Source organism: Phyllopteryx taeniolatus, chromosome 15 (genome assembly GCF_024500385.1).
Source record: "Phyllopteryx taeniolatus isolate TA_2022b chromosome 15, UOR_Ptae_1.2, whole genome shotgun sequence".
NCBI classification, from domain to species: Eukaryota; Metazoa; Chordata; class Actinopteri; order Syngnathiformes; family Syngnathidae; genus Phyllopteryx; species Phyllopteryx taeniolatus.
Genome location: NC_084516.1, coordinates 2743919 through 2758081, shown reverse-complemented (window position 1 = coordinate 2758081; position 14163 = coordinate 2743919). Strand labels below are relative to the sequence as shown.

The 14163-nt window shown below is 46.4% G+C and overlaps 1 protein-coding gene across 2 annotated transcripts; it reads left to right on the top strand.

Moving 5' to 3' along the window:
- Positions 1-418: 418 nt before the first annotated feature.
- mzt2b (mitotic spindle organizing protein 2B) lies at positions 419-3799 on the top strand. Of its 2 annotated transcripts, XM_061747532.1 has the most exons (5): positions 419-561; positions 714-912; positions 2303-2439; positions 2524-2667; positions 3190-3799. In XM_061747532.1, the coding sequence occupies exons 2-5, from the start codon at positions 746-748 to the stop codon at positions 3324-3326; spliced, it is 585 nt and encodes a 194-aa protein (XP_061603516.1). In that variant the 5' UTR covers positions 419-561; positions 714-745; the 3' UTR covers positions 3327-3799. The 2 variants fall into 2 exon arrangements, with proteins under 2 accessions (XP_061603516.1, XP_061603517.1); XM_061747533.1 differs by lacking the exons at positions 419-561; positions 714-912 and adding an exon at positions 919-1226.
- The last annotated feature ends 10364 nt before the right edge of the window (positions 3800-14163 follow it).

The following is a 14163-nucleotide window of genomic DNA, read 5'->3' as shown; positions in this document are numbered from 1 at the left end:
TGATCGTGTTGTTTTCCTTCGTTCTCAGTATGAGCACTACGCAAATCAATAAAAGGGAAGGGAAACTATTTTCAGACATTTGTATCCCCATTGTGACAAGTTATATAAACGAGTATTGTATAAAAATGCATTTTTACTTTTATACTTAAGTGCATTTCAGAGTTTTCTTTGACTTAAATACCAGAGTTTAATCAGTACTTATGCTTTTCAGTCTAAAGTACAGCGTGTGGGTACTTTTGCCACCCGTGTAAACAAACACACAGCAAAGCTGTCATCACAAAGTGCTGCAAAGGGGTTTTGATGGAACTTTCATCATTTTATTCGTAACAACTCGTTTCAAAGTGGAAATTATTTTGCTACAGCCTAAAATTGTAGTTTGTCTTGTTGTTTGTTCAGGGTCAATAATGGGGGATAAACGACAGACGCAAAATGAACAGGGCGGACTGCGTATCCCACAATTCAACGCGTCGTGTCGCACGATGATGACGTGGCGCGCGTCTCATTTCATTGTCTGCACTTTTGCTTTGGTGGATGAAAACGACTCTCGAAACCGATTGAACGGTGTGTATTTCTCGCTACGCTGTACTTTGTACTTCATTGTGATGTGTGTATGGTTGCTTCCGCGTGTGTCGATAGTGACCTGTTGCTAATAACGCAGTACACTTGGCTAAACATTTATTGATTGCGTTGCCTCGTTTTGAATTTTCTTTTAGTTCTCGTGCGCTGATTGGACGTTCCTGCCACGATGTCCCAGCAAGCGGGGCCCTCTTCTGCCGACTCCCCGGCTCTGGTGGTCACCACCAACGTGCAGAAATACGCCATGAAGAAGAAGAAGATCCTGAACGCCGAAGAGAGTGAGCTGTATGAGCTGAGCCAGGCTGCGGGCGTCACCGTGGACCAGGAGGTCTTCAAGTGAGGCTGGTGGTCACGCAATTCCGATTTTGAGTTTCTGTTTCTGCACTGCCAATTCACAACGGCAGGGATGTCCAGGCACTGCAGATATCGGAACCGGTCGAGAACCACGCTCCTCGCACGTTAAACACATTCACTGCCATTGACGGCTTTAGAAGTCAAATATCAATGTTAACTGGGAAGGCTGGCGGTGAATGAGTTAAGAGACCAACTAAACCCCGCATGAACAAACACTCGGCAGGAAGAAACCGCAGACTCAGTGTCGCGGTCGTCTGCCTCGACCGGTTGGGCGGAGAGAGCGGCCATCGAACAGGGTGCGGTGAGAGATCATCGCGGGTGTCGCGGGAACTCGTCCTATTTCGCTTCATTTGTCTGAGAATTCGTATTGATCAATTCCAGAGATACTTTGTTTATATGTCTATGCCACTGACTATAGTGACAGGCAGAACAATTAAATGCTAGGTGGCACAATGCAGAATAAACCGGCGATGCACCGAAAGGAAAAATTCCCGGCTGAAAACTGAAAATGAGGAAACCAAGGTCAGAAAGCGAAACACCAAAAGAAATGATGAGTAAAATTGCATTTATGGCTTTGACTGCAGAGTTGTCAGTTGTTCCCATAGAAATGGCCCTCCAGAATAATTTTCGGAATTTCCATTTTTTTTTACAAAATTATCAAGAACATTACCTTGGGAGTTATTGCAGTATGTTATGCAATAAGATCAAAATAATTCGGCATACTATTCAAATTGGACAACATAATCGTTACTGTATAATCTTAACAATAATAACGCGGCTTCACGCACTGGCGTATCTAGTTTTCTATTCCTAGCAATGTTAGCAATTTGGCACCCGCAAATTCACCAAGTTGCAGATTTTTGTTTAAATTGTTGTTCTGTTTTTTTTATTTATTTATTTTAATTTTTTTTTTGGTGGGGGGCGGGGCAGCCAACACCAAATGCTTATAGCTGGTATATCTCTACCTATTCAATAATTTTTGGGGTTCAATATTTTTTCAGTGCAATTAAAATAGGCATCAATTATTTATGGGTTCTCGCTATTGGCGGTTGGGCCCGGAATATCACAAAGACCTGAATCTGAACTGAAAAAGTACTGTTTCCGTCTACTTCTGTCGTCTAACTGGAAACTGTGTTGACGTGGAGCGACAAAAAGTAAAAAAAGAAAAAGATGAAATAGGAAAAAGACTAAACCGCGACAGTAAATGTCCGACACATCCAAATTCTGCGGAACAGTAAGTTACAGAAATAAAACGCGGAACTGTCCTGACAGCACATCGCCAAAATAAGTGTCGGGACTCGAGAACCAGATTGTGGCAATTGGAGTCCAGTCGGGTGGTGGTCGCCCACTGACGCCCGCGTTGGCCGTCTAGGATCATTGTGGACTTGCTGAAGATGAACGTGGCCCCCCAAGCGGTCTTCCAGACTCTGAAGGCCATGTGTGCCGGCCAGAGGGTCCCCGAGAGCAGCGACGGCGGCGGCATCCCCTCCACGAAGGCGGAGGCCAGAGGTTAGTGCTCGGTGTGCTGTTCAAAATGGAGGCCTCATCATTAGACCGCTTGTGATCGTGCTACTAACATTTTTTCTCCTCCAGCCCCAGATGAGAGTTCGAGCTCCGGGAAGAATCCTAAGATGCCTGCGGGTGCCCCCGCGGCGCCCGGACCCCGAAGCGCCAGGGTCGGCGCCAAGATGGCGGCCTACGGCGCCCAAGACGTCGGAAGCGCTCCTCACGCTCAAGGTCTTGCTCCAGTGTTTGCTTTTTCGTCTGCTGTCCTCGCGGCCTCGATGATCGTGTGTGTCTGTGTCACCGAGCGTGTGCGCGTGTGCGTAGTGCCACATGTTTGCGTAGCCGCACGTCAACGTACACCCAACAATGTTGTCATTTAGAAGTTGCGGTGTTGACGAAGCATGTGTGCTGCATTTTGGTAAATCGCTCAAAGAATAATAATACTATGGCACAAAAAGCTTTATTTTTACACACATCTGGATTATTTATACTGCAGAAAAATGACAACAATGTTTAGGCTACAAGTCACACAGTACTTAAAATATTTCAACAAGGAAAAACAGTATATCTTGGTGTGCTTATCAAGATAATGCAGTATATTGGACCGCTTCAATAATATTTGATTACCCCGATAGCCTTGACTGAATCAAACCTTTCGCAGAGAAGCATTTTCTCCCCGTTTCGGAGTGTTTGCTGCGCTCCCCGCTGGCCTCATCTCTTCACGTTTTCCCATATTTTCTTGCGGTTCATCAGCAGTGCGAAGCAAAGCGACGAGCGCCGCCGACAAGGCGCGCGAGGGGTCTGGCCAACGGGCGCAGCGTCAGCCCAGCGCCAACAGGGGGCAGAAGACCAAGAGCTCAGGAAGCAGCAGCTCCTCCTCGCAGATGTAAATACTGCTCTAATATAGCACCGTTCATGTGCAGCTTATTCTAATACACGCAAACCACTGACAGTAAGTTAGACATTCAACACGTCCTGTTGTAGATCAGTGTTTCCCAACCTTTGAGGCGAGGGCGCACATTTTACATTGGAAAAAACGTCCCGGCCAACTCAAATTTTGAATCGTGGCAAAACCTACGGCGGACTGAGCCGGCCGTTTATTTAAAACAAACCAAAACAGTTGCCAAAGCCCGCAGACTGCGCGACAGTTCAGTCGGGCTGCGTCGCGTCGCGTCGCTCGGCGTGAAAATGGACGACTTCCTGCAACACGCCTGATCTGGCGCAGCACGCAGTGGTTGGGAATCACTGCTCCGCATTCCTGTAGTTAGTTAGAAAAATCATGTAACAAATGACACATGTGCATTGACCGTGTGAGTCTTTAAATATTGTGCAACATATTTTTCATAATAAACTTTGAAATGACGTTTTTTTTTCTGTCTTATTGTTATTTTCATTTATTAGAATTTTTCTTAAAATTTCTTTTTTGTTGTTGTTGTACTTCCTGGGGTTTGTTCCCACGCTGGCGCTAATCCGTTTTTGTTCCCAATATGAACTTCCCGGGTTCTGTGACCAGTGTGGTGGTCAACTTCCATTTTGCGTGTTTTGCAGTGTTGTTGTTGTTGCAGACAAACGTTATACTTCCTGTCATTTGTTGCCAATGATTTTCCTAAACAGTCAATGCAAGGTAGAGTTAGAAAAATGTTAAAGTCATTAACCATTCGATGATAATTAAAATGTTTTGGAACAAACTTCCCAACGGTAATGGTATTATTATTATTTTTTTTAATAAAACACTTAAAATGCGCTGTTCCAAATGATTACGCAGTTTCAAAACATTTTGTTGAATTTGCAGCATTAATTTAGTGAAATTGAAAGCTATTTGGAATTGAAAAACATCTTAACAGGCCATGTTACATTTATAACAAAAACAATTCTTACAGCTGTTGAACTTTTGAGTTTTTGGAGCGATTCTGCTTGGAGTGTCAGAAATTCTACTCTTACCGGTTGATGACTTTGAAAATTATGCTGACTGTCATTTGCATCGACTATTTAGGGAAATCAGAGGAAAAATATAATTTGCATAATAAATTGGAACGCGGTCTAACGGTAAAGCATGTCCCAAAGTTGGCAGCCTTTGAGGTCCTTCCTCGCGTGAACGGAATGGTTGATTTGTGCCACATGGGGGCAGTAGAATGACGCAGAAATTAAGCGCCCCCCCCCACCCCCTCTGTGGCCCCTCCCCCACTTTACATGCCCAAATTGTTGCAGGGATCCTTCTTGATTGGAGTGAAAGTGGAGCTGAACTGCATGTTTTGTTTGTCTTATCTGCATGTGTGCGCGCTAGTAAACGGCGAGGCGGCATGCAGCTTCAGGGGTCATTTTAAAGTCCACGGGCCGCCCGCCTTTTATGTGGCCGTCCATCCTGTTTATACGGCCCTGCCTGTGCGCATTGATAGCGGCGGGCCTGTAATTGATGGTGCCATATTGCTGCGGTGTAGCCGGTTTAATGGGCCTTGACGGCGCAAAAGGGGAACGCGGCACGGGACCGAGCTTAACCCTTCCCGCGCCTCCGTGCCGGCTCCTCGCAAACGGGGCCCTGGGCGGTTAGCGTGCCGCCGCTCACCGTAATGGCCGCTTGCTTCATGATCAAGGAAGCGCAGACGCCCCTCTGACTCCGCTTCCAAGAATAAACAGTCGCCAGCTGTCGCCGCTCGCCTCTGTTGTTGCTCGCGGGCGGCCCGAACGTGTTTGACAAAGCCGGTAAACGGCCGGGAATTTATTCCTAGCCCGCCAGGCTGCGGCTCCCCGTGTCACCTCCGGGGGGCAGTGTGGCCCCGAGAGGGTGGGCCGACGACCCTCCCCTCCCTGCATCCGTCCACCACGCCTGGCCTTTTGGATGTGTTTATTTTCTTATGAGGGAATTTCACTCTTCCATTAAATAGAGAGCGCTATCACACACGCACACTACTGCATGTCGTGCGTGTGTGCATGTGTCCGCGCCATTAATCAATAGAGACGACCAAACTGCGCGCCTCGGCCGTATTGTGCGAGGCGAGCGAGGCGGCACATTAAAGAACGAGCCGTTCAAATTGTTAACGTAAGCTAAAAGGAGCGCCGAGAAGGCACCGTTTGGTGTATTGCGTTGTCGCGGCTACCGTGTTGCGACATCGGCGTCGAATATTGATATCGCAGCCATCCTAGCCGCTACACGTGTCAGAGATACTATAGGGACATTTTGTGCCAGGATGTAAAAATAGTTCATCCATTTTGTGTCGGGCTTTGGCCTAATTAGGGTTGCGGGTGAGCCGGAGTTTATCCCAGCTGACGTTTGGTGAGAGAAGCGGGATACAGCCAGGACTGATTGGCAATTATTGTCGCGGCACAAACATACAAGTTATTCACACTCGCGTTCCCATTTCTGGACGATTTGGAGCAGGGGTCACCAAACTTTTGGAACTGAGAGCTAAAGCTTGGGGACTGATTAATGCTCAGTGCTACCGGTTTGCGCGCACACACTTCTGAAGTAACACAATTCAATGATATGTTATTATTAAGACTTAAGAATATTCATATATGTGAAGACAACGATCCGGTTAACGATTTATCGCAATAAAAGTCAACAATGATTTAACAAGGTAGGAAACAGATATCGCTTCGCATCAGTTTACGTCAAACGAGAAGGGACGGGAGAACAATGGGCACAACAACAGTCGTGTCGTATCAACAAGCGTAGTACCGTGGGACATCCCGGTGAATCTCTGCGTTTACATTTGTGATCAAGTGATCGCTTCGACGTCATTTCTAGGAAATCACGTCGTGAGTTATTTTCAGAACACGGCTGCTGGCAACTCATGTGGTCCGTGGGGGGCACCGGGCTGGACTGGCGACCCCTGATTTAGAGTCTTCGATGAACCTAAGCTGACTTTGTGCCAGAGGCGGCCTGCAGCACTTTTCAAAATCTAGGACTGAAACGCTTTTTTCTCTACAGGACTTTAAAACACAACCGCAGCTGTAACAAATTGCTGTGCGATTAGGCACAAATAAATACATCAAACATTCTTTTTAAATTTAAAAAAATATATACATATACTTCTTTCAAAAGTCCCGCAGCACCTCTTCTGTGTCTTCGCCCAAACTGTCACAGTGCTCATGTTGGACAATTCAAATGCTATCCCGTACTGAAAGACAGTCTGAAAAGGAATAACATCAAACTTATTGAAATCTTATCCTTTTACCATTACCTTATTATCAAGATTTGAAAACATAGTATATATGTATACTCGCATACGATAAGTACCTATGCTCTCCCTCGTACATGTTTTTATTTGGAATTGCTTTCACTCCTCACTCATGCAGTTTCCCAACCAGAATTGACAAGCAAAAATGTTTTTCTGGTTTGTTTGTCGATCTCGATGACATTGTGCAGGTGTGCCTAATAATGCGGCAGGTCGGGTTGCGCGTCGTATTCCCTGTGTGCAGCCGAGTGCATAGGAATCCTGTTTTCTCGCTCGGTGCTTCTTCCCCTCCTCCCCCTCCCTGCCTTCATCCCTCCATCCTCCATCCTCCTCGCCGGGGCCCGCCTGCAGATTGGCTATTTCCCGCGGCCGGCCGGCCGAGCTCTTATCAGCCGGCCGAGTGCTGATTGTTGCTGTGTCTCTCAGGCTGACTGACAGTTGGCGCGCTGGCTGCTGAAATGGCTGATTTGGTCAGTGTTTGTCTGCGCCGCCTTATCTGCAGCGCTTATATTAACTGCCGTGACAGTGTGCGCTGGCAGTCTCGCTCCATCTTGGAGCAGAGGATTGTGGTGGAGGGGGAGGGGGAGGGGAGTGGGTGGGGGGTACACCGCCCCGCACGTGGTCCCTACTGTCTTTATCCACTACTCTGTGTGTGTGTGTGTGTGTGTGTGTGTATGTGTGCGCTTGCTCTCAAACCACTGGCCTGCTGCCGCTTTGTCAGCTCAGCTTTATAAACGTCACATTTTATACCCCCAGCCCTCCTAAAATATAAATAAATAAATTCAAATTCAAGGTATCATCGCTAGCCCCTTTCACCCTGCCAGTCAATTCCTGGCTTTATTCAGCCGGGCCCTTCCCGCGTGATAGGCGCCGACGCAAAATGGGGTGGACGAAGGTTTTCTGGGTTCAGAGATGGCAACAGAAGCGAGATGGCTGCTGTGTGAAAAGGGAATACAGTGTCATCCCGCTATATTGCAGATTCAGTCCGAATTTCGAGTCGCGCACCTTAAATTGTCCCGTTGTGCCGCAAAACATGCCGGGCAGCCCAAGGTCTTCTGGAAGAGATACAGCGTCATTAACAGAAAGAACAAGAGGCAGAGATGATCCCCAACTAGTATCCAGCAATACTAGTTGTTCCCACAGAGCAGAGAGAATATATGCCTGTGACTTCTGTTCGTATGTGTTGCTGCTCTCTGTGTGTTAAATCGCGTTTGTTTGTTCATAAGGTTGAGGGTTATTAATAATGAGTGTAACACCTATGATTATTTCCGTTAGCCTACCTATGGTGTTTCGCAATACATACTGTATTAGCTTTAAGCTAGCAGACATTCATGAGATGAAAAATGATTTTGTCGAACATTTTAATGTGTCATTTGGTAGAGACAAATAAGCAGGTGAAATTGTGCAAACGGGCGCTAAGGAATTTGTTGGAAAGTGTGTTTTAATAAGTTGAAGTGTGCCAGTCAAAGTTGGCTTTATTTACCCTCGTCTCTTCCCCGTGTTGGCATTTTGAGTGTGAGGTATTGACATGGAATTGTGGCGGACGGATGTGACTCACCAATTTTTCTGGCTGAGGAGATGGCAACAGAGGCCAGACGGTGGCTGGCCCCTTCCACTAAGCTGGCTTTAGTCCCCCTGGTCTTTTCCCCGTGACGCTGTTCTGTGTGAAATGTACAGACGCGGCAATTTTCTGGCTCGGGATGTAGGAACAGATGCCGGTGTAAGTATAGCCATGCGCCAATTTCCCAGCTTTGTAGCTAGCGCCAGAGGCAGGACAGCGGCTGTGTGAAAGAGGATAGCGGAAATCCGGCATGTTTTGTGAAATTTAACACACAGTTGTGTGAAAGAACACCGCTACAGCGACATCCACCTTTGCTGGGTTCTGTATAAACAGCACAGTCGAATGACTGCCAGGTCTGCTGTTGCTGCTGTGATGTGTACATTTTGGGGGGGGGGGGGGGGGGGGGGGGGTGACCTGGTAATTTGCTAGTATCAGACGTGGCTGTGTGAAAGGGAGTACCAGAAAGCCGGGACGGGGCTGTGAAGTTTAACACCCGACGCGTTTGAAATGGTCGTTCCGTGTCGGCTGTGTGAAAAGTGGACGCGATGTTGCGGCAATATCTAACGTCCACACATAGCGTAGCGGATCCCCCCCCCCCACTGGCATCGGAAGCGACTCAAATAGACAGAACCCAAGCAGGTAAACATGGCCTCCTTAAGCCTTATTTATTTATCTGCTTTATTAGTGAGAGGCTGTTGGCTCCGTCTGTTAGCGGCAGATGTGGGGACCAGCGGAGTTCACGCTCGCTGGCAAAACCCCCTTGGCAGCACGCGCACGTTGGAATCCAATGGATGCGTTCTCAACTCAGAATCGTTTTTGCTGGTCGTGTATGTTAAAACGGACAAGCAATTGGTTGCCGGTTGTCGGGGGGGGGGTCACTCTAGTACGTGAACACTCAAACCGGCATCCCCGGGGATCCGCAGCTTGGAAATAATTTGCATTCAATTGTCAAATCATTTTGAAAAAGTGCATACTTGCATATAGGGACTGGCGCGACAATAAAACAAACATACTCCGCCCTACTTAAGCTTTAGGCCAACTAAACATTTAAATGCTCGATTACAGATTGTGTGGCATACATGAAGCTGACATCCATGCATAAATAGTTTCTTATTTTTTTTTAAAGAACAAAAGATGTATCATTACAGGAATAATCCTTTGTTCCCCCTCTGAACAAAAAGGGGTATTTTTGAGAGAACATAGTCCCACTCTTTATCGAATAGAAGCATATTTTCCAGAATCAAGTGTAATATTATGATAATTAAATGTTGTTTTTTTTTGTTTTTGTTTTTTTGGGAATGCACTTTTTAAAATATACCAATGAAATCAAGTAAGTCGAGGAATGATTTGGATCCAGCAAGTCAAGTCTTCCAGTCTTGCTCAGCCACCACGAATAGTTGCACATTAGCCACTTTTCACTCACTCTCTGTACTTGTACTAAAACTTTCACAATGACGTAGTTTACGTTTTGTTTTTATTGGGTCTAAACCATTCACCGTATTGTTTATTGCTTTATCTACGCAATTAAATGCACAACCGACTTGGAGCAAAGTTAATGTTTGACTAGCTATTGCTTATCTAAATCGTAAAGTTAACGTAGCTTAGCTTTCTTGTGACTTTTATGATGACAGATGACGTCGGATGTCATCGTGGTCGTGTCTCTTAACTTTGAGTTCCGAAGTTTGCGTGTTGCCATTCTCGCGTTCCGGATTTGATCAAAAGCGTAATCGTTGCCTTTAAATGTAATAATTATCGGTGCTCCGTCCATAAGACGTTTTTCACGAGGTGGCCTTTGCGCGCTCTGCCTCATTGCATACTTGATGGGTTGCCAGGTTTGTGCGCACTCAATAAACAAACAAAACAAAAAAGTCAAGTCAAAGTCATGTCAAATCTTTCAGAAGTCTTATGAAGGAAAGTTCCAAGGACTAAAATTAGCGACTTAAGTCTGATTGGCATCTTCCGCCTCTGGCACAGCGTTAGTTGACCGTGAAGGCCGTACTCTGCTTTTGACTTTGTTTAGCTTAGCACAATAGCTTCTTGTAGCCTGTAAACGAATGCAATTTTCGAATGCAGTGTATTGTTGCTCCGGCATGACTGCACGTCGACGCTGCAAAGACGAGCAAATAATCTGGAAGCTGAATGATTAGCTGCTAATTGGCAACTAAATAATAATCGGAGAATTGTCATCATTTATATGTGTTGTTGTGTGTGTGTGTGAGCGAATGTATGTATGGTACGCGTGAGACGTCTCCTAATTCCTATTAATTAAGCCAAAGGCAGTTTGGTTGCCGTCTTTGTCTCGTTAATTTGCACACTTTCTTTTGTGTTTGTTTTCTCCCCACTGACGCTTTTCATTGCTTCTAATTGGCTACGTTTAACTCTCTTAAATGAGAACACCTCCAGTTTAGTGATCAGACAGTGGTTGTTACGCATGTGAGATGCAAATTGATGGCACCGAGAGTGAAAACGCAATTCAAGCTCTCTTCTTTTTCAGATTTTGTTGTTGTTGAAATGTTGTTCTCTGGGTTTTCATTTTTGGGTTGTTTTTTTTTTTTTTGCATTTAGTTTTGTTGGCCGTAAAGTGACGTTCTCAGCAAGGGCAAGACTTCAGGTTGGCGGTTAATGACGTAGGTAATGCCATTAGAAAGCTTGCCCCCTAAAAAATGTAAAAGTAGAAATTGAATTCATGGCTCTGTGACTCTCTTTTCAAAGGTTGCCAGCCATAACAATCCGCGGACAGCCGAGACATACAAGTCGCCAGTTTTGATGCTTCTTTCCGTGGTGGAAAGACTCGAGCGGCACTGTGGGAAAGCGTGTCTCTAAAAATGAGTGACAGAATTTATAATTCATCCCTGTGTGACTTTCGGTCCAAATGTTCTCAACTCCGATCTTTGGACAGCTGAAATTGGCCAAATCCCCACTTCCGGACGCTTCCTGACACGCCATCCCACCCTGGCTCGAACACTTTCCGATGCGGTAGAAGGATGAGAAGGATGGTAACGTTTGAAAGCTTGTCTGTACAAATGCTAGAAGTTAAATTCATTCCTGTATGACTTGCTCGTCATAGTTATTTCCTCGCATAGCAATCCACGTACCGCTGAAACAGCCCAAATCCCGACTCTGACACTTCTCTATGTTGTAGCGCAAGGGTGTCAAACTCATTTTTGTCACGGGCCACATTGTAGATACGGGTTTCCTGCATCTTTTTGCACAATTGTCCAAAAAAAAAAAACAATAAAAAATATTGTACCGGCATTACCAGATAACTAGCAACCCTTTATTGCTCAGTGACTGTTTATTTTGACACGTCTCTGCATCGTCGGAGGACCTGGATGGATACCGTGTAGGGCTACACATTGAATTCATCCGTGTGTGACCTTTCGTTCAAAGGTTATTACCAGTCATAATGATCCAAGAACTGCCAAAACCTGCGGACCCTTCCCACCCTTTCTGAGGAATGGGCCAAATATCAGCGTCGTCGTGTTATGTCAGTGCCCTGACTCCTCTGCATGTGTAAAGACAGATTATCTCCATTTTTCTGCCACATGCTTGCAGTCTGCGGTGTTTGTGCATGCATGAGTGGACGTGTGTGCGCACGTGTTTGTGTGTGTTGGCTCGCCCATTGTGGCGTCTGCTGGCATTGTCTACGCCGTGGCGCTGGAAGCGGGCCAGCGATGGCGCCGATCCCCATTGTAGGCGACGTGCCGGCGCACACCTTCACCTGTCTGTCACGCGAGTTGCGGCCGGGGATATTTGCATATGGTCCGCTCTCGACTTCAATACGTCATTATGTTGGCCAAGATGTTGCTGTACTTTTTTTTTTTTTTGCTCACATATCCAACTAAATGTTGGTGTAACGGTGTAGCCAATGGTATCTCTGGAGATGCCGCACGCCGTCGTCTTGACAGTAATCACCCAGCAGTGATTTTTTTTTTTTTGTTTTTTTTTTTGTCTTCCTTCATCCATCTTTTTCCATTTCACTCTGGTGACTTTCCATTTCCTCACCATCTTCAGCCTCATATTCCGTCTCTATCTACAGACGCCATAACAGCCCTCCTGGTCCCCTCCATGCTGAACGCCCCCCCCGCCCCCCTCCCCCCCAACCCCACTACCGCTTCCCTCCCCTTCTGCCTTTCCCTTTTCCCCCCGGCAGGCTGGTGATTGACACTTACAAATTACCCGGCGGCAGTGGCATTGTGTGCGACCCCTCTCTCTCATCTCCAGCCCGCCGCCGTTTTGTCATCTAATTACTGTGAATCCCCGGCCTGCTCCCTACTGCTGCATTTTTAATATAGCCCCTCCCATCAACCACCACCTCCCCATCTTCTCCCACCTCCACCCTCCCTTCCACACACACACACACACACACACACAGGTTCACCTGCTTCACCTGTATCTCATCCCAACACTTGGGGTGCGAGCTCATCGTCTCCATATCCTCCTCCAGTGCACCCTCCCCGGAGTGTTTTCTCTCCACTGCTTCCATTATCACACCATCACCTCTCCTCCTCCTCCTCCTCTTCCTCCTCGGTGGAGTGTCACTCCATCCCACATCCGTGTCGAACTGTCTGTTTGCTTTGTCGTCTCCATTCGGACTGTTTGGTAAACACGTCGTTGGCTTCGGGTGATCAATGTGCGCTAATGAGTGCTGGCAAGCAAGCGGGGACGGGGTCCCGCGACGCGCTCGTCTCATATTTGGCATCACTCTTCTGCTTTTTTTATTATTATTACGACAAAGAATAGCGAGCAAAAAAAATACGCTGAAAAAAAAAATGGTGCTGCGCTTTTAATTGCAGCCATTGTTCGTAAATGGAACAAAAGCACTTGAGTCACTTTTGCTGCTTTTCTTTTCTGGCAAAATATGTCACAAGGAAATGCTGAATTCCTTCGAAAGAAGACAACAAAGAGTCAGAATCATCTTTATCGGAAAGAATGTCTTTACCACAAATGGACAAAAATGATGAACAGAATAATATGGTAGATTGTTGTCACATGTAGGACACATCTAGTAACTTACAGAACAACAGGTGCAGTGGTTGGTGGGAAATGTTTGGTGTAGCGAACAAATAAATAACCTAGTGGTTGACTTTGTTTGTATTGACCAAGATACAGGGTCAAGAATGCAGGCAATTGTTGTCGCATGTAGGACACAGCCAGTGACTTGTAAGGTCGAGTGTTGGGGGGAATACTGTGTCGGTTTTTGGGGTCGTGTTGACTTAATAACTCATCTTCAATGGTTCACTGAGATTGTTGTCATGCGGAGGAGACACAGCCGGTGACTTGGAGAGCAACAGGCACAGCGGGGCGAAACTGTTGGGGTTTAGGCTTGTGAAAAGGCCGACTTCAGAACTCAACTTCCTGCGTTGGCCAAGATATTCGCATACAGTCTGAGGGTTAGGCCGATTGTTGTCACATGTAGGACGCAATACATGGATGCCTGCAGCTCGTTTCATGTAACACGCATGCCTTCCACATTATGTAAGATTTTTATTATACTCTCACATACCTTGGCCTTGCCTTACTTCAATAGTCTGTCTTTGTGTGTCTGTGTATATGTGTGCGTGTGTGTGTGTTTGTGAGTCACCCACAGCTAGACAGCGCTCCCCCGCCGATCCCTGTCTTCCAGCTAGAAATCAGCCGAGCTTGGCGGGCTGCCGAGAGAGAGAGAGGAAATAATGGTACCTTAAAGACTGAACACAATTGGTTCCAGGACATGCGAGAAGATTGAGGAAGATTGTTGTCACATATAGGACACGTCCATAAACTCCTCCAGCTCCTCGTTCCACCACATTATCTTTGTTTTCACGTTGATTCCACTCTCACATTTCCTCTCACAGAGTGAGAAGAATGAACAAGATTGTTGTCACATAGGGGAATATGAGGGAGATTGTTGTCACATGGAGGATAAGGCAGCACATTCCTGCACCTCCTTGTGAAACCCATTTAGTGTTAGTTTTCACATTTTTTCCCTCGCAACCTTCCTCTCATACG